General features: G+C 43.0%; 1 protein-coding gene across 6 annotated transcripts in view; it reads right to left on the bottom strand.

Annotated features, from left to right (window-relative positions):
* Positions 1 to 19,903, bottom strand: part of LOC123874127 (disks large homolog 5) — a 25,853-nt gene extending 5,950 nt beyond the window's left edge. For 2 of the 6 annotated variants that reach the window (XM_045919320.1, XM_045919325.1), the window contains exons 1-22: positions 19,732 to 19,894; positions 18,188 to 18,226; positions 17,344 to 17,393; positions 16,976 to 17,250; positions 12,789 to 12,904; positions 12,297 to 12,416; positions 11,603 to 11,732; positions 11,348 to 11,496; positions 10,411 to 10,534; positions 9,643 to 9,755; positions 9,079 to 9,185; positions 8,791 to 8,930; positions 8,077 to 8,172; positions 7,526 to 7,711; positions 6,605 to 6,768; positions 5,922 to 6,112; positions 5,405 to 5,484; positions 4,708 to 4,838; positions 3,293 to 3,389; positions 2,802 to 2,892; positions 945 to 1,027; positions 187 to 250 (exon numbers count right to left, since the gene is read on the bottom strand). In XM_045919320.1, coding sequence (XP_045775276.1) covers positions 187 to 250; positions 945 to 1,027; positions 2,802 to 2,892; positions 3,293 to 3,389; positions 4,708 to 4,838; positions 5,405 to 5,484; positions 5,922 to 6,112; positions 6,605 to 6,768; positions 7,526 to 7,711; positions 8,077 to 8,172; positions 8,791 to 8,930; positions 9,079 to 9,185; positions 9,643 to 9,755; positions 10,411 to 10,534; positions 11,348 to 11,496; positions 11,603 to 11,732; positions 12,297 to 12,416; positions 12,789 to 12,904; positions 16,976 to 17,250; positions 17,344 to 17,389 — 2,503 coding nt within the window. In that variant the 5' untranslated portion in view covers positions 17,390 to 17,393; positions 18,188 to 18,226; positions 19,732 to 19,894. Of the gene's footprint in view, positions 1 to 186; positions 251 to 944; positions 1,028 to 2,801; positions 2,893 to 3,292; positions 3,390 to 4,707; positions 4,839 to 5,404; positions 5,485 to 5,921; positions 6,113 to 6,604; positions 6,769 to 7,525; positions 7,712 to 8,076; positions 8,173 to 8,790; positions 8,931 to 9,078; positions 9,186 to 9,642; positions 9,756 to 10,410; positions 10,535 to 11,347; positions 11,497 to 11,602; positions 11,733 to 12,296; positions 12,417 to 12,788; positions 12,905 to 16,975; positions 17,251 to 17,343; positions 17,394 to 18,187; positions 18,227 to 19,459 lie in introns of all 6 variants that reach the window. The other 4 variants (XM_045919323.1, XM_045919321.1, XM_045919324.1 and 1 more) reach the window with 4 other exon arrangements.

Genomic DNA, 19,903 nt, shown 5'->3' with positions numbered 1-19,903 from the left:
TAAAAAATCGGCCTTTACTGACCTTAGGTTGAATGTCGTTTGGACATCATAGAATTAGGTACAAGGTTTATTTTCGCTTTATTAAAATTTTAATTTACTCGATGTTGTCAAAAATGGTAAAGCAATTTTATGTACAACTATGCGATGTATTTAAGAGTATATGTTTATTTGTATGAGGCCACTCACTTGTTTTGCCGTGATAACTGTCGATAACGGAGTCTAGCTCCGCGATAGCATCCGATTCTGGCACCTGTAGCAAACAAACATTGTTTGTACAAACATACACAAATATATTTCTTTTTTTTTCAATTTTATCTTTATCTCATATCATACCAGATTATGGATCTTAAAGTTTAAGAGCCCGCTTCATCAAAGCGATAACTCGTCGGCGGATGGAACCTAAAATAGTCCTGATTTCCACAGATGACGGAAACAACGTTGTTTATGCGTGCCACCCTTTCCCTCTAACTGCACCTCACCTCGAGAGAGGCCGGTGAATGAGTTTTGATTAAGATACAAGATTTTTTAGGTAAAAACAGCAAAGTGAAAATTGCAAAACAACGTTTGGAATTGCGGCTATTTTTGGCAAAAGAATACATTTTACATTACAATTTATAGATCTAGAACATTTAAGTATAAATGATAGGCGTAATACGTTTGTATGGAGAAGCGCGTAAGAAGTGTACCCTTAAGGTGGAAGCGACGGGCCTGCCCGCGAAATTCAAGTTTAATTTGGTTTTTTTTCTACCTTTTCAAGTAAAGATTTTTATATAAACCTGTGAGGATGATTCTGCCACTGTCGCAATTAAAATTCCATAAGCCTACACTGTCGTATTAGTTTACAAATTGCGAAAAACCAAATTAAATTTGAATTTCGCGGGCAGGCCCGTCTCATGCCCCTTAAAACCCTCAATCAAAATGAGCGTAACACTAGTATAGCCTACCTTGTTCTGCTTGTCTTTGTTCTTCCCACCAGTCACTTGTTCGATCTTGCCGCGTATCATTCCTCCGATCATGTCCCAGGTGCCTGCGAACAGATGCGGAACTATTGTATAGAAGCAGGCGGCACTTTGCGGAGGTCCATGATATCCAAGGAATAAAGACCTTAATCTGCTGAAAAAGGCAAATCTGTATGGTACAGCATGCAGCAAGCGACATGTCCTCCCACTGCTACGCATGCAGGAAAAGCCAGCCTGCTGGGTATAGTGCGTTTCATCGAATAGTACCTATGGCGTTATGTTGGCTCCCCTGTCTGTTGTGTGGTCATTGGCACCATATTGGCATGAGAAGACGCAGATTTTGTTTATTTTCATTTGATTTTCATTTCATTCATTCAGGAAAATCAAATGAAAATAAACAAAATCTGCGTCTTCTTATGCAAATATGGTGCCAATGACTTGGACAGACAGGGGAGCCAACATAACGCCATAGGTACTATTCGATAAAACGCACTTATACCATACAGATTTGCCTTTTTCAGCGGATTATAGCAAATTACGGTTTTTATTCCTTGGAGATGCAGAACTAACTACACACCGCTGCTAAAGACGGGGGTATACTGAGCTTCCAGTACACTACACTATAAGGCTGAGATGTATAGAGCGCACCTTTACTTTGCTCGAGTTAAAGCGAACGAGATTTTATGCAGGGTGTAACTAGAACGCTAGCGAAAACGAAGACAGGTAATAGTACTGATGATTACTGATAGGATACCATAAAAAATACTACAAAAAAAAATTGAAAAATTCTGTATTTTTAAAAAGTTCACAATATACTGCAAATAAAACATCTGACTGACGCTAGTGGTCAACGAACGTTACGTAAATAGATCACTCGAAGTCAATGCCACGTCGTAGGTGGGGTCGTTTACCCGACTTTGATGAAATTTAGTACATCCCGGGAACGGACATAGCCCGTAAAATCAAAGAGTTCCCACAGGACTTTTAAGAATCTAAATCAACGCGGACGAAGTTGCGGGCATCATCTAGTAAACAATAGAGAGCCCGGTGTACCACAAGCCTCGTCCGATACATCGATGAATTACCACAATCTTATCAGCACGCTCCTCGATTGCCGATAGCGATAACGCCCAGAGTTGTGCCCAAATGCAATTGTTTTAGACTACACACTTCATACTATAATCTACTGTTTCTTCATCATCATGATCAATGCGTCACTACTGAACCTGGGTCTCCTCTCAGAATGAGAAGGGTTTGACCAGTTTTGGTATTCTGAATTATTTATTACTAGATGATACTTGAGATTTTGTCCGCACGGTAAAGGTTTTTAGGGTTCCGTACCTCAAAAGGAAAAACGGAACTCTTATAGGATCACTTTGTTTGTCTGTCTGTCTGTCTGTCCGTCAGTTCGTCCGTCCGTCCGTCGTCTGTCAAGAAAACCTATAGGGTACTTCCCGTTGGCCTAGAATTATGAAATTTGGAAAGAGTATCTTATAATATCCTCAACACTAATATTATAAATGCGAAAGTGTGTCTGTCTGTCTGCCTTAGCTTTCATGCCTAACAGTCTAACCGATTTTGATGAAATTTGGTATAGCGTTAGCTTACATCCCGGGAACGGATATAGGCTTTTACTTTTTATCCCGGTAAATGCAAGAGTTCCCACGGGATTCTTAAAAGTCCACCCGTTAAACCGATTTATATGATATTTGATGTAGATGTAGTTCGCGTCCCGAAAATTGACATAGGAAACTTTTTATCTGGGAAAATCAAAGAGTTCCCACGGGATTTTCAAAAAACCTAAATCGACGCGGGCGACAGCTAGTCTTCAACAATACGCACCTCTCTCCTGGTGTATCTTGCCCTGGCTGCCGGCGGCCACGTGGTACACGTAGCGGCGGTCGAAGTCCGGCACCCCGTGCTCTATGTGCACCTGCGATAAAACGTCCATTTTGTTTTTGCAATAACAACAGTAAGAGAGAGAGAGTAGGTAACAACTCAGAGAGGAAGGGGGGGGAGGGGGAGATCAAGGGAAAGAGAGACAAGCAGAGAGGGTAAGAGAAAGAACTGATGGGGAGAGGGGGCAGAAAGAGAGAGGGGGGAAAATGTATGTGTGTGTGTGTGTGTGTGTGTGAGAGAGAGAGAGAGAGAGAGAGAGAGAGAGAGAGAGAGATACTGGTTAGATCAACTAATATGTATCTGTATTTCAGCTTTCTGTTTCATTTCTGTCGCATCTCCGTCATTCATCCTGTGTGTGCTACTAATAAACTTTATTTATAAGTTAAGTAGTGGTTTAAAGTTAACCCGTCAAATCCTAAGATTACAATAGTTACCTTGGGCTCGTGCGGCGGCGCGGGCGGTAGAAACGCGCGCCACGGCTCGTCCGCCGCCGGCGCGCTGCTCGCCGGGTACGCGGCCTCTAACAACGACCTGGACCAAAGATACATACTTCAGTCATAACTTTTGCTTACCCTGTATTTTTTTACTGTGAGATAGGCTTGCGCTTGACGACAATCACGCCTAATATAGAGGAATGATAAGGTCTTGGCGCGCTTACCTAGAAGATGCCCATTCACTTGCCTTGAAAGTATTCAAGTAATTGGCAGGTAGGGCATCCCACACGTGAAACGTGAAGAAAAACGTTTCGTACGAGTAGGTTGGTTATTCGGTAGGTACACAAATCCCAAAACCCGAAGCAAGATCCCAGCTTAGCGTTTTACTGCACAGTTTGCGTTAATACATACAAGCACTCAAGAACTGACGAGGTCTATTGAACGGGGAATGTTGTCAAAAGGCATCTGATTTAGATCTGCCCATTTTAGTTTGGGATTTTTATACAACTTTATTGAGCCACTGACTTTCAGAAACTTCATATTCACTTTCACTTTCATATAATACAAAGATGAACTCGAAAATTACAGAAAATAAAACTTCGACACAAATCTCAGAACAATGACTAAGAATACAAATTGCTAAAGACAACAGGTGATCAGTCGCGTGCAAGATTCATCTAAGAGACAAACATCCTGTGGTTTGTGGATGGTGAAAATAAAAATATTTACTCTTGTAACGGAATTGGGTAACAGGAATTTCTTATTGAATTTTTATGCCATCGCTGCGTCGTCGTTTAGTAAGGACTATAGCTTAAAAGGTTATCTCTTGAACTAGCACACACTCTAAAAAATGGGTTTTGCATGCTCACGCACCTTTTAAAATCAAACAAAATGACATAAAAAATGAAAATTCTAAAAAAATTACATAGCGATCATATCTTGAATGCAGGGTGGAGTGGAATTTCCACTCCACTCTACTCTACATCTCCAGTGTAGAATCATACGCACTCCACCTCACATCGCAAAACATAATATTGGTACTGCCATAGCAGATTTCTTGACAAGTGATCGTGATCCTCACGAAGTACACTTATGCAAGGGACCACGTTATTTGAGTCTCCTCTGTGTTTTGATTTCAGTACACCAATTTCAATCTTATATCCAAGCTCATAAAGCTGATTTTAAGTATTATAGTTTTGAAGTCGTGCTGAAAGTCGCTTGCGAAACGCTCTTCACGTCCTCTAGCAAACGTATTGATCTGTTTAGTCTACATTACCTGTTCCTAGTCACAGCAGGGGTACATCGGGCGAATCACGGTCAGAAGCACGCAATCGTACTGACAATCGTTGAGAAGCGCCGTCGCTTCCGAAGCGCTCTTCTCTTGCGAACATATTGATCTGTTTAGTCTACATTACCTGTTCCTAGGATCGCAGCAGGGGTACAGCGGGCGAAGCACAGTCAGAAGCACGCAGTCGTACTGACAGTCGTTGAGAAGCGCCGTCGCTTCCGAAGCACTCTTCACGCCCTCTAGCGATCGGTTATTGATCTGTGTAAAAAAGTAAACATTGATTGTTAAGTGGATCCTTCTAAGTTGACGTTTCAGGCTTTATTCTCGTCTCTACATAAACTCTTTGACAAATGGTAAAGTATTTGAAAGGAAAGTTGTTTTAAATTAATATACTAATAGCGAGCAAACTAGCCGGCGGGTCATCTGATGATGATCTGATGTCTGACGATTACCGTCACCCATGAATATTTGCAGCACCCGAAAAACTACCAATGCGTTGAGGGCCTTTCAGGAATTTGTCGATCCACCCCTGGAATGACCCTATATTGAAATCTAGTGGAAACACCGCCGAAAGAAGTTGGTTTCAATGTGCATGAGCGTGGAAAAAGATCTGGGGAACAACCGGCGGTCGAAGTGCACCAGGCACCCAGGTGGTGAGGGTGAAATTGCTTACGGTGGCATGCGGTGCGATTGTAGAAAAAGGAGGGTGGAATGAGGTCAAACAACTCCTCAGAGCACTCCTCATTATAGGCGATAGAGCACGCAATAAAAGCTTATGTCTCTGCTGTATTCCAGGCAATAAAATAAAATGAAATTAAACTTACACTAACAACCCGGTCCCCGACGTAAAGGTTGCTCTCTTTGGCGGCCGCACTACCGCACGCTATTTTGCCTATGAAAATACCTACCAACAAAATTTTAAGTATGTTAGTAAATTTTTAATTAGGTATAATGAGAAAATTATGCTCTGCATACATTCTTTTCGGCAATCATATCCAAGATTTGTCTTTGTATTGTTTATGTTATCTATGTGTATCTTTACATATTTTGGTCTATGTATAAAATAATAAATATATGTTGTATGTGTGTATGTTATAAAAGTAAAGAATCAATTATTCCAAACAAGAATTGTGTTCCATAAACTGTCAAAGTAAGCACGTAATTCGTTGATTTATTGTCAGAGAGACTTAACTTATGTAAGAAATTCTTGTTTGGACCGACGTATCTTGTATTCATAATAATATATTGTTTATTTGTTATACTATGTACTGTCTATTCTTTCTTCTATGCCTTGTCTATCTATTATCTGTAATTGTCTATGTGTGACTTATAAGCGCTCACCGTGCTGCAGCGTGAGGCCGCACTGACCGCCCTGCCCACCCGCGATGCGCAGCAGCGTCCGCGCCGCACGCGCTCGTTGGAGCCGCAGAGGCACAGGGCCGCGAGCTAGGGCCGCGCGTAGAGCCGCGGCGCACGCTGAACCGCGCGCCCATTGCGACACTCCACACACTTCCGCTATGCGATCCAGCACCCTGAGTACAACCACAGAATAATTTATTGCTTTCCAGGTACAAATCACTGCGCAGTTGTTTAAAAAAAATGTGACTTATCATGACGCAATAAGGTTCACTTCGGTTCACACCTTCCGACACGTGTAACCCATAGCTCATATAGAAAGAAGAAAGAAAAAAGTTTATTTTTTAAAGCTGTGCAACACCTTACCGGCGACTTTAATACGGTACATATCGGTGGCGCTCAAATGTCAAGTCTGCGAGCGGGCGCCGTCCGCGTCCGCGTCCGCCGTGTGTGTGGGAACCCGTCGCAACTTTTCTGCTGGTCATACTATTTTTCAATACAGACACGCGAGCGTGCACCTGCGCATGTTTTAGTATACTCCCTTAGTGACGTGATGCAATAGCAGTAGTATAAATGACCATGGCTGTAGCCGAGAGGGTGTTTGGGGGCGATGGGTTATCTCCCATTCCAAGTCACATGGTGCAACTGCAATAGTATGGACGACTCACTTGACACGCCCGTCAGCAATGGAGCCCTTCTTGACGGCGGTGACGTACACGCTGCAGTCGTTGGGGTAGCACGGCTCGTCCCGGCCCCCGCACAGCTCCAGCCCGAGCGAGCCGTCCGCGCTCATGCTGCTCAGCTCCACGTCGATTATCTCCCATTCGAAATCCTGCAATAAAATATAATCTGTTTCAGCATTTAAACAACAGATAGATAGATAGATAGAAGTCTTTACAATACTCTACTACACACACACAACACGCAAGTCCCCTGCGCGTTGCCGCTCACGCAGTACGCAGTCTGCTTCAAGCTCTGGCTACACGCTCCGTCTTACCTGAGAGTTTACCTAACCATCCAGTTTGCGGAGTTAAGTGCGTATCAAAAGGTGCTAAAGATTGGACTGCGCTCTTCTTGTGCAGTTTTAACTGCGCAGGCAAGACGGAGCGTAACGCTGCCTTACGTGAACTTATTGGCTGGGTAGCGCGACCTAATGACAGCGAGACAGAGCACTAAAAGATAGAAAATGGACTTCGTCTGTGTTGGTGTTAGCTGGCGGGCGTGCTCTGCCTTTTTGGAGTGTTTTTTTTTGTTAAAACTAACTGAAAAGCGCTCTAAAGGGGTACCGTGCGTATGTCGGCGAGTGCCGGCACAGACGGGGTCCATACTTGAATAGTTTAACTAACTTGTTACAAATAACTACAAACGTGACATTGGCTTATCTTTGTAAAGCCAGACGAGAGAAAAAAAAAATGGAATAGGCGCTCGACCGCCGAAGACACTGAGCAATCAACAAAACTTCTTGATACCTCCGAGGAGAGTAAAATGAGAAAAACGTCACCATCCCACCGCTAACGTCACCATAAGGTAAGCACAATGGGTAAAGAGGCTCTTTTTAACACGTTTTTATTCATTGCTTTTTTTCTGACCTGTACATCAGTGGAGTGTCGGTGCGAGCCGTGCGGCGCGAGGTGCGGGTGCGCGGGGTGCGCGGCGGGCGCGGGGGAGGGCAGGCGACACACGTCCTCGTGTTTAGAGCGGGATTTGCCGTCCTTTGACTCCTTCTTGTTGTGACGACGAGCTTCCGCTAACTCGCCCACCATTTGATCTCGTTCCTGTACGATTTTTTTTTATTACCAAACTAGATGAATTTTGGTGTGATGCTCAAGACTATTAAAATCCTGTAGGAGCTCTTTAATTCAGGCTAAAAATGAACCTGTGTCTATTTTCGGGATGCTGAATACCCCTGCACAAAATTTAATCAAAAACGGTTAAACGAATTGTTCGTGGAAACGTAACAGTAAATTATAATTTTCGTAGGAGAGCATGGCGGCTCTAACGGAGTTTACAATTTTTGTAGTCGTCATCGTTCATAGATCAATTTGTAAAACCGAACAAAGACAATTTTTTTTGGCTCAGTTACAGTCAGGACTTCAGACAAAATGTTGGATAGTTTACAAGTAAATGATAAAAATTATACCTTTCTCAACCTGTTACAAAGCGCTTTAACGCTCTCTCGCTCTTGCAATAGTTTGTCCCGCTCTGAGAAAGCCCAATCTCGTCTCCGTTTAGAGACCTGTAAAGGAGTTACAAATTACAATAATTGAGAATACATCAGTGTATAAAAATCTTGACAACTGTGAATAGGAATGTAGGAAAAACACTACATGATGCTTCTCGATTACGTATGTATAAAGTAGGCAGTACTTTACAACGAACAGACTAGATGTCGCCACGGGATCCTAAATCTCGCTAACATAGTTTTCTCACCAGAGCATTACAATTTTCAAGAAACTAGAGCAATTGTGTTGTGGCCTCGATCGTAACAATTGGAAGAACTTCCTCGGATTGGATGTCTTGCTCGGGGCCCAGCTGGTCTTGTATATTATGGTTTCCTGGGATCAAAACTCCGTTAGCGTTATTTAGGCTGTATTTTCTATTTTCATTTCAGATTGAAGATACATATAGTGATGCGATCTAGTAAGTTCGTTGAAGTTGCTTTCCATCTTAGGTTCGTATCGCGTCAAAATGTGGCGACTGCCACAATACTATGAGACCAGCAGGGTTCCCGCACATCACACCGGCTCGGAGGAAGATGTTACTATGAATACAGCGCATATCTCCCGGTTGACTTGCTCCAGATTGCCCACGCGTCCTTTGTCCAGCATGCCCACAGCTGTACAAAGCGACTCACCTCAGCCTCCCTTTGCGCGTCATTGAGCTCAGCCTGCAAGCGGTCAGCTTGCTTCCGCAGTCGCTCGATCTCCTGGTTGGCTTGCTCCAGATTGTCCACGCGCTCTTTGTCCACTGCGTCTACTACCATGCCCACTAAACCTGAACAAACGATTTTAAGGTCGAAGATCAAGTCACACTCTAATTTGAACCTTAATATTTCAGAAATAAGATGCATAAAAGTATTTAAAAAAAAAAATTTTAATGTGAGATCCATAAATGTTTTAGTTTCAAACGTTACCCTAAATACCTTGCAATTTATCCATGGAAGGGTCGTTGGAATGTTGCCCGTTAAGGAATCCATCATTCCCAACGCCACTCGAGAGACCCAAGTGGTGATATGCAGAATTATCTTGACTGCAAATACAAGAAACAAATTTTATTTTACTAATAGACTTCTTGGCTCATCAGATAGACTAGCAAAAATGTTGTCAGGCGGTGATCATGTAAAAGTTTCGGTGCAGCTGCCTGAAGTTGGATTTTCAGTCAGAAATTACTAAAACAGTCTTTGTGTAGTTGTGATGTGGCTTGACTTGACATGACTCAAACCAAAAATCGCCATTGAAGGTTAAATTTACCACCAAATAATAGCCACTTTGGGTTGCACAAGTCAGAATTGTAACTTTTTATCAAACTTAAACCTTTGATATGGATTACTAACTTGTGCCACCCACTTTGCTTTGCATATAACTTTAATTAATTAAGGTAATACTATGCCACCACTTTTGCTCGTTTTTTAATAGGCAATTTTAATTATAACGCTTAGTTTCTGTTGTGCAACGCCTTAAATGTCATACAAACCGTTGAAACTTACCGAGACTTGACGAGCGTGGCGGTGTTTTGCGGCGTCTTCAAATCTGTGCACTCTTTGATGGCTCGGTCTCGGTCCACCAGAGCAGACTCTATTTCCCGACGCAAACTCTCCGCCTGAGAATTACATCATACCCATTTCAAAATTGCAGATTTTTACATCAAAGGAGACAAGGTGCCTTAGCATACCTTGACACTTCTTCTCTCTGGGCTGGTTTCCGCACTTAAACGTTTCCGTCTGTCGTGCGTACCTTGACACTTATGGTTTTTTGAAATAAGTATTTTTTTTTTTAATCTCGAGGCTCGACGTAATGTGATGCAACATGTCTTTTTTACTCTGGCCACAAACGAAAGCAGAGACTGGCAAAGCAAATCGGAAAAATTTGATACTTTAGAATTCCTTTATTTTCATTTATATTCTATCAAAATAGGTGTTTCTATTTTGATAGACTAATTTTGGGACTGCCATACTAATATTTTTGAATTTGTCGCGCTTTTCCAGTCTCTACTTTCGTTGGCCAGACTCTATAAAATTTTATCTTCACAAGCATGATGATGTTTTTGGCAATATTTTTGTATGTAGGAGAATACAAGAATTTCGCCTTTTTATGACCCCAACCCGTTTTCGGCGAATACATTTTCACATTATCTCATATCTTATCATAATTTTCTGACTGTTTTTCATCGTGTTTTTTTGTTTTGATGTCTATCAATGCAACAAGATAACAGGGTCTGTTCCTGAATCACGATCCCTATTGCCAGTTACACTCACCTGTAAGGCGGTGGCCCTCTGCTCTTCCCTGGAAGCCTGCAGCGCGGACTCCAACGCGGCGACCCGCTTGAGCGCGGCCTGCAGGTCGTCCGACAGCTTTTCCATCTCCTTGTGCACCGTGTCCCTGTAATACGCCCTTTGACACTTCACTAACCACCTCTTATGGGTTAAATCTCCATAAAGAAAATACTTTTTTTATTTTAACATTTTACTATCGATCTAAGCGAGGTCTGCAATGTGAGACAATCGGTAAAAATAACTTTGAACTGAACTCAAAACTATCAAAAAAATTAATGATGGGGCTATTGGCATTATTATAGTTTTGACGTTTGATGAAACGTTGCTGATTAGATTAATAGGCACTAAGCCATCCCTATTATCTCACCTCTCGCTTATATTAAGCGAATACTCGGCCAAGGTACCGTACCTCTCGTCCGTCAAGCGCTTGATATCCGCTCTCTCCCGCACCCCGCCCCCCTCCCACTGTTTTACCACGCTCGCCACTTGCTGTTTCGTCCAAAAGTGGACGTCCGCAGACTTAAGTGTAGATGATGATGAAAGTAGCTCACCTCTCGCTCATGATAAGCGTATACTCGGCCATGGCAGCGTTCCGCTCGTCCGTCAAGCGCTTGATATCCGCTCTCTCCCGCACCCCGCCCCCCTCCCACTGTTTTACCACGCTCGCCACTTGCTGTTTCGTCCAAAAGTGGACGTCCGCAGACTTAAGTGTAGATGATGATGAAAGTAGCTCACCTCTCGCTCATGATAAGCGTATACTCGGCCATGGCAGCGTTCCGCTCGTCCGTCAAGCGCTTGATATCCGCTCTCTCCCGCACCCCGCCCCCCTCCCACTGTTTTACCACGCTCGGCACTTGCTGTTTCGTCCAAAAGTGGACGTCCGCAGACTTAAGTGTAGATGATGATGAAAGTAGCTCACCTCTCGCTCATGATAAGCGTATACTCGGCCATAGCAGCGTTCCGCTCGTCCGTCAAGCGCTTGATATCCGCTCTCTCCCGCACCCCGCCCCCCTCCCACTGCCTCACCACGCTCGCTACTTGCTGTTTCAGCGCGTTGCGTTCACGTATCTGAAATTAAAGACACCGTGTTTTTTGTCCTTGACGTTTAAATGGGATTACGTAACAGGGAGAGCCCTGTACTAACTTCTCTCCGTGTATAGAGTACAGTACTTACCACAGCATTTCTCTCCTGAGTAAGCTCATGGCACTGTGTCTTCAGTCGGCTGTTCTCCTCCTGAACTATCTGCAGTTTCTCCAGAGTAGTGTTGTGATTCTCTATCAAGTCGTCGTACCTGCAAGCAGAACTATGACAATTGCCTTAAACATACTATAAACTCCTATAAGTTAAGTGTATAGTTATAGACAAACTATATACAAGCTGTAACCAGAACGTTAGCAAAAAAAAAAGCCAGGTGATAGTACAAATTATTACTGATAAAGATACCATAAAAAAACTACGAAAAAAAATTGAAAACATCCTGCATTTTTTCAAGTTCACAATATATTGCAAATAAAACATCTGACTGACGCTAGAGGTCAACGAACGTTCCGTAAATAGGTAACTTGAAGTCAATGCCACGTCGTAGGCATTGGCCCAAGTTTTGCGCACTATACAATGCAGGTTTGAAAAATATTAAATTACTAAAACTACAAGATAAGGCAAATGGTTATTGGCATTGGATTGTGTTAAGGTAGTATAATAACAACGCTAAGCTGCACCTCGCACTCGAGTGTACAAAGTGTGGCGTAAATAGGTCACTCGAAGTCAATACCACGACGTAGGTGGGGCATTGACCCGAGTTTTGCACGCTATACAATGCAGATTTGAAAAATACTAAATTACTAGTGTGGTGTGTGTGTGGTGTTACCTCTTCTGGAAACAATCGAACTCTTCCTTGAGAGCGTCGTATTTCCGCAGCGTGTGCACGAGCGCGTCCGAGCCCTCCGCACCGCTGCTTTGCTGCAGGTGCTGCACCTCGCGCTCGAGTCTACAAGATACAATAAACTCCAAATAGGCAAAGGCCATACCTTCATATTTAAAAAAAACCCGGTCAAGTGCGAGGCGGGCTCGCACACAAAGGGTTCCGTACCATCGCACAAGGTTCACCTAACACTTTTATGCAAGATAGAACATGCAAGTTAATAACGGACTGCGTCATCTATATTTTAGATTTAGAAAATTATTTTTTTCGTGAACACATTTTTGTTTTTTTTTCGCTACCTTCAAGTCAACGGGAAGTAACCTATAGGTTTACAACAAAGTGATCCTATAAGGGTTCCTTTTTTTCCTTTTGAGGTACGGAACCCTAAAAATCGTATTTTGAAAAGGCATCGTGAAATAGAACATCTATAACACTCACCGTTGGTTGTCGTTGAGAAGGTCACCATACTTCCCGCGGAGGCTGCTGGCCTCTTGCGCGGACACCTCTAGCTGGTTCATCGCCGCACGGTGCTGCCCACGAAAGTACTCCAACTCCTATAGAAATAGAGTTCATTTTGCTTCGTCGTGGTTTACCAATACGGGCTCACTTGGTAATGACTTTTCACGCGCCATTTTAACTCTATGGCATGTTTGCCTTTTTTTTATAATATCTTTATGTTTTTCTCTCTCGTCTGGCTTTACAAAGATTAGCCAAAGTCAAGTTTGTAGTTATTTGTAACAAGTTAGTTAAACTATTCAAGTATGGACCCCGTTTGTGCCGGCGCTCGCCCACATACGCACGGCACCTCCTTAGAGCGCTTTTAAGTCAGTTTTAACAAAAAAAAATACTCCAAAAAGGCAGAGCACGCCCGCCAGCTAACACCAACACAGACGAAGTCCATGTTTGCCTTTAAAATAAGGACTAAATTCGTACTTTTGACATGATATTTGACACATAAAGTTAAAATCGCGCGTGAGAATTTAGTCTTATAAGAGAATGAGAGATATACCTAAGAGTTAGTTATAGACCGTAAAGACCTGTCTTTTAGTTTCTAGGGTTCCGTACCCGAAGAGTGGCAATGGAACCCAATACTAAGCCTCCGCTATCTGTCTGTCTGTCAGCGGGCTGTATCTCTGAACCGTAATATGTAGAGAATTGAAATTTTCACAGCATGTTCATTTCTATTGCCGCTATAACAACAAATAATAAAAATTTCTAGATGAAAATTAAAAAAAAATTAAAGTATTATTTCTTGTACGATAGTGCCTACTTAATAACGATAGTGCTTACGGAACCCTTCGCGTGCGAGTCCAACTCGCACTTGACCTATTTTTTCAATTATTATAAAACTTGTTAATTTTTACCATTAAAAGTATCGTCCCCACATTTAAAGTTATTTTACGACAACAATCGGGATTTTATCTCGAACTATATTCACATGCCTATTCATCGCTTCAAGCGAAACCGAGTTAGCTATAGAAAGTATTGAAAGCTCGCCGCTATTCAACAGAAACTCACATTTCAGAAATGAACCTCGCAAAAAGCAAACTTGACCCAGTGACCTATATATTATTCAGTGCACGCTCGTTTGTGAGCTTCGAGCAGCGATATAAATGTTACACTAGATGCGGCGGTTCATAATAACAACATGGTTTGACTGCCTCCTTGGCACAGTGGTAAGCGCAGTTGTCTTATTAGTGGGAGGCCCCGGGTTCGCTTCCCGGCAAGGGTTTGGAATTTTGTAAGGCTTCGGCCGTGGCTAGTTACCACCCTACCAGCAAAGCTGTGCCGTCAAGCGATTTAGAGTTACGGTATGATGCCGTGTATAAATCAAAGGAGTATGGGTTTAAAAAACTGCCAAACCCCTTCTAAGTTAGCTCGCTTCCATCTTAGACTGCGTCATCACTTACCACCAGGTGAGATTGCAGTCAAGGGCTAACTTGTATCTGAATTTAAAAAAAAATGTTTCAACGAACATCAGTGTCTTTACTCCGTGAATCTTAACGTCAAGCAATAAGGTCTTTATTTCCTTGGTGTACATGCGGTTATGGGAGGCGGTAGGTTGATCTTTTCTGAGCAAACGAATTTTGTCGATGCCACTTATAAAAGTGGTAGTACTGTAACAATGTGTTCCAACGAACATCGCCATCCGCATTCCTGTCAATAAAATTGTAATATCCGCTTTAGAAGCAGTCAGTTTGTAAAAATTAAACTTGCGGCTCGTGTTATCTCGCTCGTTATTAGCGTTATATAGCGCGTAGGCAACAACCAATAGCGGAAGAGCGCTATAATTAATTGGCTGAGATATTTATGCGCCATTCAAAAATAAGATTTCTGCGCAGGTACATCGGCGTAACTTATAAAAGTAATATTGAACTATAAAACGCCTCATCTAGTGGAACATTTATATCGCTGGCTTGGAGTAAAAAGCTGCTTACTCGTTTTGCGCGGCCTGCTAATGTAAATGAGACCGAACAACGCGACGCTCCAGTTCTTTAAAATGAAAAATAAAAATGCGAAATACTATCGCTCCAGCAATGCTGGCTGAAATCTACCCACATTATCACTACCTGCGTTACCTACTAAGTGTGTTTATTATCTGGCTTACTGGTTTGTTGGTTTGTTCTTTAATCACGTCACAACGGAGCAACGCGATCGACGTGATTTTTTGCATAGGTACAGTTAAAGAACTGGATATTGACATAGAGTACTTTTTATCCCGGAAAATCAATTCCTAGGGGTTTTTAAAAACCTAAATCCACGCAGACGAAGTCGCGGGCAGCTAGGTACGAAGTCTCCAAATGGTGTTGCCTTAGCTGGTTGAGATCGTGCAGGGCCTTCTCACACTGTTGTTTGAGACTCGTTGCCTGGTAGTCGATGAAGTCACGCTACGCTACCCCTACCTTTATAACATGTCTCCGAGTGTCGTCGCCTCAGCTGGTTAAGGCCATGCGGGGCCTCCTCGCTCTGCTGCTTGAGGCTCTCGTTGCCTGCTAGTCAATGACGTCACGCTACGCTACCCCTACCTTTATAACATGTCTCCGAGTGTCATCGCCTCAGCTGGTTAAGGCCATGCGGGGCCTCCTCGCTCTGCTGCTTGAGGCTCTCGTTGCCTGCTAGTCAATGACGTCACGCTACGCTACCCCTACCTTTATAACATGTCTCCGAGTGTCATCGCCTCAGCTGGTTAAGGCCATGCGGGGCCTCCTCGCTCTGCTGCTTGAGGCTCTCGTTGCCTGCTAGTCAATGACGTCACGCTACGCTACCCCTACCTTTATAACATGTCTCCGAGTGTCGTCGCCTCAGCTGGTTAAGGCCATGCGGGGCCTCCTCGCTCTGCTGCTTGAGGCTCTCGTTGCCTGCTAGTCAATGACGTCACGCTACGCTACCCCTACCTTTATAACATGTCTCCGAGTGTCATCGCCTCAGCTGGTTAAGGCCATGCGGGGCCTCCTCGCTCTGCTGCTTGAGGCTCTCGTTGCCTGCTAGTCAATGACGTCACGCTACGCTACCCCTACCTTTATAACATGTCTCCGAGTGTCATCGCCTCAGCTGGTTAAGGCCATGCGGGGCCTCCTCGCTCTGCTGCTTGAGGCTCTCGTTGCCTGCTAGTCAATGACGTCACGCTACGCTACCCCTACCTTTATAACATGTCTCCGAGTGTCGTCGCCTCAGCTGGTTAAGGCCATGCGGGGCCTCCTCGCTCTGCTGCTTGAGGCTCTCGTTGCCTGCTAGTCAATGACGTCACGCTACGCTACCCCTACCTTTATAACATGTCTCCGAGTGTCGTCGCCTCAGCTGGTTAAGGCCATGCGGGGCCTCCTCGCTCTGCTGCTTGAGGCTCTCGTTGCCTGCTAGTCAATGACGTCACGCTACGCTACCCCTACCTTTATAACATGTCTCCGAGTGTCGTCGCCTCAGCTGGTTAAGGCCATGCGGGGCCTCCTCGCTCTGCTGCTTGAGGCTCTCGTTGCCTGCTAGTCAATGACGTCACGCTACGCTACCCCTACCTTTATAACATGTCTCCGAGTGTCGTCGCCTCAGCTGGTTAAGGCCATGCGGGGCCTCCTCGCTCTGCTGCTTGAGGCTCTCGTTGCCTGCTAGTCAATGACGTCACGCTACGCTACCCCTACCTTTATAACATGTCTCCGAGTGTCGTCGCCTCAGCTGGTTAAGGCCATGCGGGGCCTCCTCGCTCTGCTGCTTGAGGCTCTCGTTGGCTGCTAGTCAATGACGTCACGCTACGCTACCCCTACCTTTATAACATGTCTCCGAGTGTCATCGCCTCAGCTGGTTAAGGCCATGCGGGGCCTCCTCGCTCTGCTGCTTGAGGCTCTCGTTGCCTGCTAGTCAATGACGTCACGCTACGCTACCCCTACCTTTATAACATGTCTCCGAGTGTCGTCGCCTCAGCTGGTTAAGGCCATGCGGGGCCTCCTCGCTCTGCTGCTTGAGGCTCTCGTTGCCTGCTAGTCAATGACGTCACGCTACGCTACCCCTACCTTTATAACATGTCTCCGAGTGTCGTCGCCTCAGCTGGTTAAGGCCATGCGGGGCCTCCTCGCTCTGCTGCTTGAGGCTCTCGTTGCCTGCTAGTCAATGACGTCACGCTACGCTACCCCTACCTTCATAACATGCTCGCAGCGGCGCGAAGTCTCCGAGTGTTGTCGCCTCAACTGGTTGAGATCGTGCAGGGCCTTCTCGCACTGCTGCTTGAGGCTCTCGTTGGCCTGCTGTTTGATGACGTCATACTGCCCCAGCTCATACGGCGCACTCATAGTATGCGTGTGAGTGTAGGCAGGCTTGTCATAGCACTGGGAGGCTGACAGCACTTCATATTCGATGGGCAGTTGTGTGGTGTTGTGGCGCTCATTGCTTACATAGCTGTGGGATATTGATTCTGCAACAAGAGGGCAACATTATAACATCGTCGGTAACACACTCGCACTTGACAGATTTTTTAAATTTACATTGAAAATAGGAAATTTCGTACCAGTACTCCCATTGCTCTCCAAAGAGGATGTGCCTGATGCCATCATATATCTGGAATTAATTATTATTATTAATGTATAATTGTATTATAATATATAATATTAAATTATACACTAAAATTATACTGTATTGTTATGTATAATATTAAATTATACATTACAATACAAATACAACAGATGCCACTTAATTGTTAAAGTGCTAATTAACTAGTGGTTACAACATTCCTACTCCTATTCTGGAGATTGGGGTTCAATCCCGGGAGACTCCAAAGAATAATTGTGGTTAAATTAGTTTAATCTCCACTTAAATTTTCAAATTTGTTTCGAAGAACTCAGCGTTAAGCAATTAAATACTTGCTTCATTGGTGAAGGAAAAAATCTTGAGGAAACCTGCATGCTTGACAATTCTTCATGTTCACAAAGGTGTGTGAGTCTGTCTATCCTCACTTGGTCAGAGTGGTAGACTATGGCCAAAGCTTTCTTGTTCGAAGTGCTCAGTAGTAAGCCAGCAAAAGGTTAATCATGAAGATGTGACTGAATGACATTAATTCAACAATTCAGACAATCTAAAGTTGTGTACAGCCAAATTAGCACCAATCTATACTAATCCATTTATGCAAAAGTGTGTCTGTCTGTCTGTCTGCTAGCTTTTCATGTTCCATCCTTAACTGCCTTGACAAGCTTGGTACAGAGATAGCTTGCATTCCAGGGATAGACATAGGCCACTTTTTACTCCGGAAAATCAAAGAGTTTCCTTGGGATTTTCAAAAACCTTAATCCACAGAAAATTCATAAAGTTGTGGGCTTAATCTAGTGTACAAATAGTTCATGTTAAGTAGTAGGTACCTTCGATATTATGAGCTGAATTCCATTGTATTATATCACCTACAATGAGAAATATACATTTATTATTATACATCTCTATCCACATAAATAAATCTAAATATATATAAAAGGAAAACCTGACTGACTGACTGATCTATTAATGCACAACTCAAACTACTGGCTTGGAGGATCAGGCTGGAATTTGCCATGCAGATATAGCTATTATGACGTAGACATCTGCTAAAAAAGAATTTTCAAAAATTCAACCTCTAAGAAGGTAAAATAGGGGTTTAAAATTTGTGTAATCTACACAAACGAAGTTGTGGGCATAAGCTAGTAGACAGATAAATTCTTTATAGCCATGCAAAACCTAGCATAAAAACAAAAATTTACAAATAGAAATGTAAGCCATAACATGAGGCTAGGTCATGTTCTAACAAAAGTTTTTATCCATACTAATGTTGTAAATGTAAAAGTGTGTCTGTCTGTCTGTCTATCTGTCTGTCTGTCTGTCTATCTGTCTGTCTGCCTGTCTCTCTGTATGCTAGGCACCTCTAGTATGAAATAATAATAAATAGTAGTTAATTCTGTTGACATATAACACTGTCTTGTTTTAACAGTGTCTTAAATCTGAGCATAGTCAACATGCTATTTAGATCTCAGCCTTAGTCTAGTACTATCTTTTTCCATAAACAGCATTTTGAAAGGGTTAAAAGTACACTAAGACCTGTTACCATTTTAGTTTAAAGATCGTGTAGAACAGAATTAAAATTATAATAGTGTTATACATTAATTAGGAGTGGTGCACACATCATCACTGGTGAAAAGAAACATTGTTCTAATAAATTTTATTGACAATGGCTATGTTACACTTATAAGTATCACAAAAAACAACCAACTATTTTTGATATAACGTTAGCATAGTATTGTGTGAATTTTTAGTTTATTAGATCAGATTCATTTTAACCTACTTAGTCTGATTAATGATTTCAGATGAAGATATTTTAGAAGGTAGCAAAGACCAAGATTTTGTGTGATCCTCTGTGCAGATTATTGCTAAAATGATGAGTTGCCTTATTAAGTAGACCCAACATATAGATATAATGTTATACAATAAATGAATGTCAGTTAAACAGAATTGAAGACGAAACAGCAGGCAAATGCTAGTTATCTAATAAGAATAGTGACTTGGTTACTGGTAGAATAAACGTTATTATCAGAGGATCCAAATCTCGCGGGGTGCAAGCTTGACACGGTTTTCACGCTCTAATGATGGTTGCAAAATTTATAAACCGCAAGTGTTGTTGCAACTAACTAGCAGTCGAAGTGTTTACACACGACGAAAGAACAAGATTACGCGATAAAACACCAGAAATCTCGTCGCCACCCGCAAACATCACATAACTGTACACCGATACGGTCCATAAATACCATCATCGAACACCGAAAACGCCGAATTTGCAACAAAAAAACTCCTTTCCCTACGAATGGCACGAATATGCTTTTCACGGCTATACAGCTAAAACTTATTTCACAATGTAAACAGATCACTTATTAGTTATTACCCGTCCCAGTTAACTTTATCGCACGAACCACACAGTTTTACACATAGAAGAAACCTAAACAAGAGAATTAAACATTTATAACACGTATTTAACAGTAGTAATTTGCCAACATTTCCCGTTTCTGTTCTCTACCTTTTTTAGCAAGTTGAATGAATGACGGACACAAAAGAGG

This window comes from Maniola jurtina, chromosome 17 (genome assembly GCF_905333055.1).
Source record: "Maniola jurtina chromosome 17, ilManJurt1.1, whole genome shotgun sequence".
Lineage (NCBI taxonomy): Eukaryota > Metazoa > Arthropoda > Insecta > Lepidoptera > Nymphalidae > Maniola > Maniola jurtina.
Note: the sequence above shows the minus strand (reverse complement) of the source record. Positions and strands in the feature narration are given on the sequence as shown.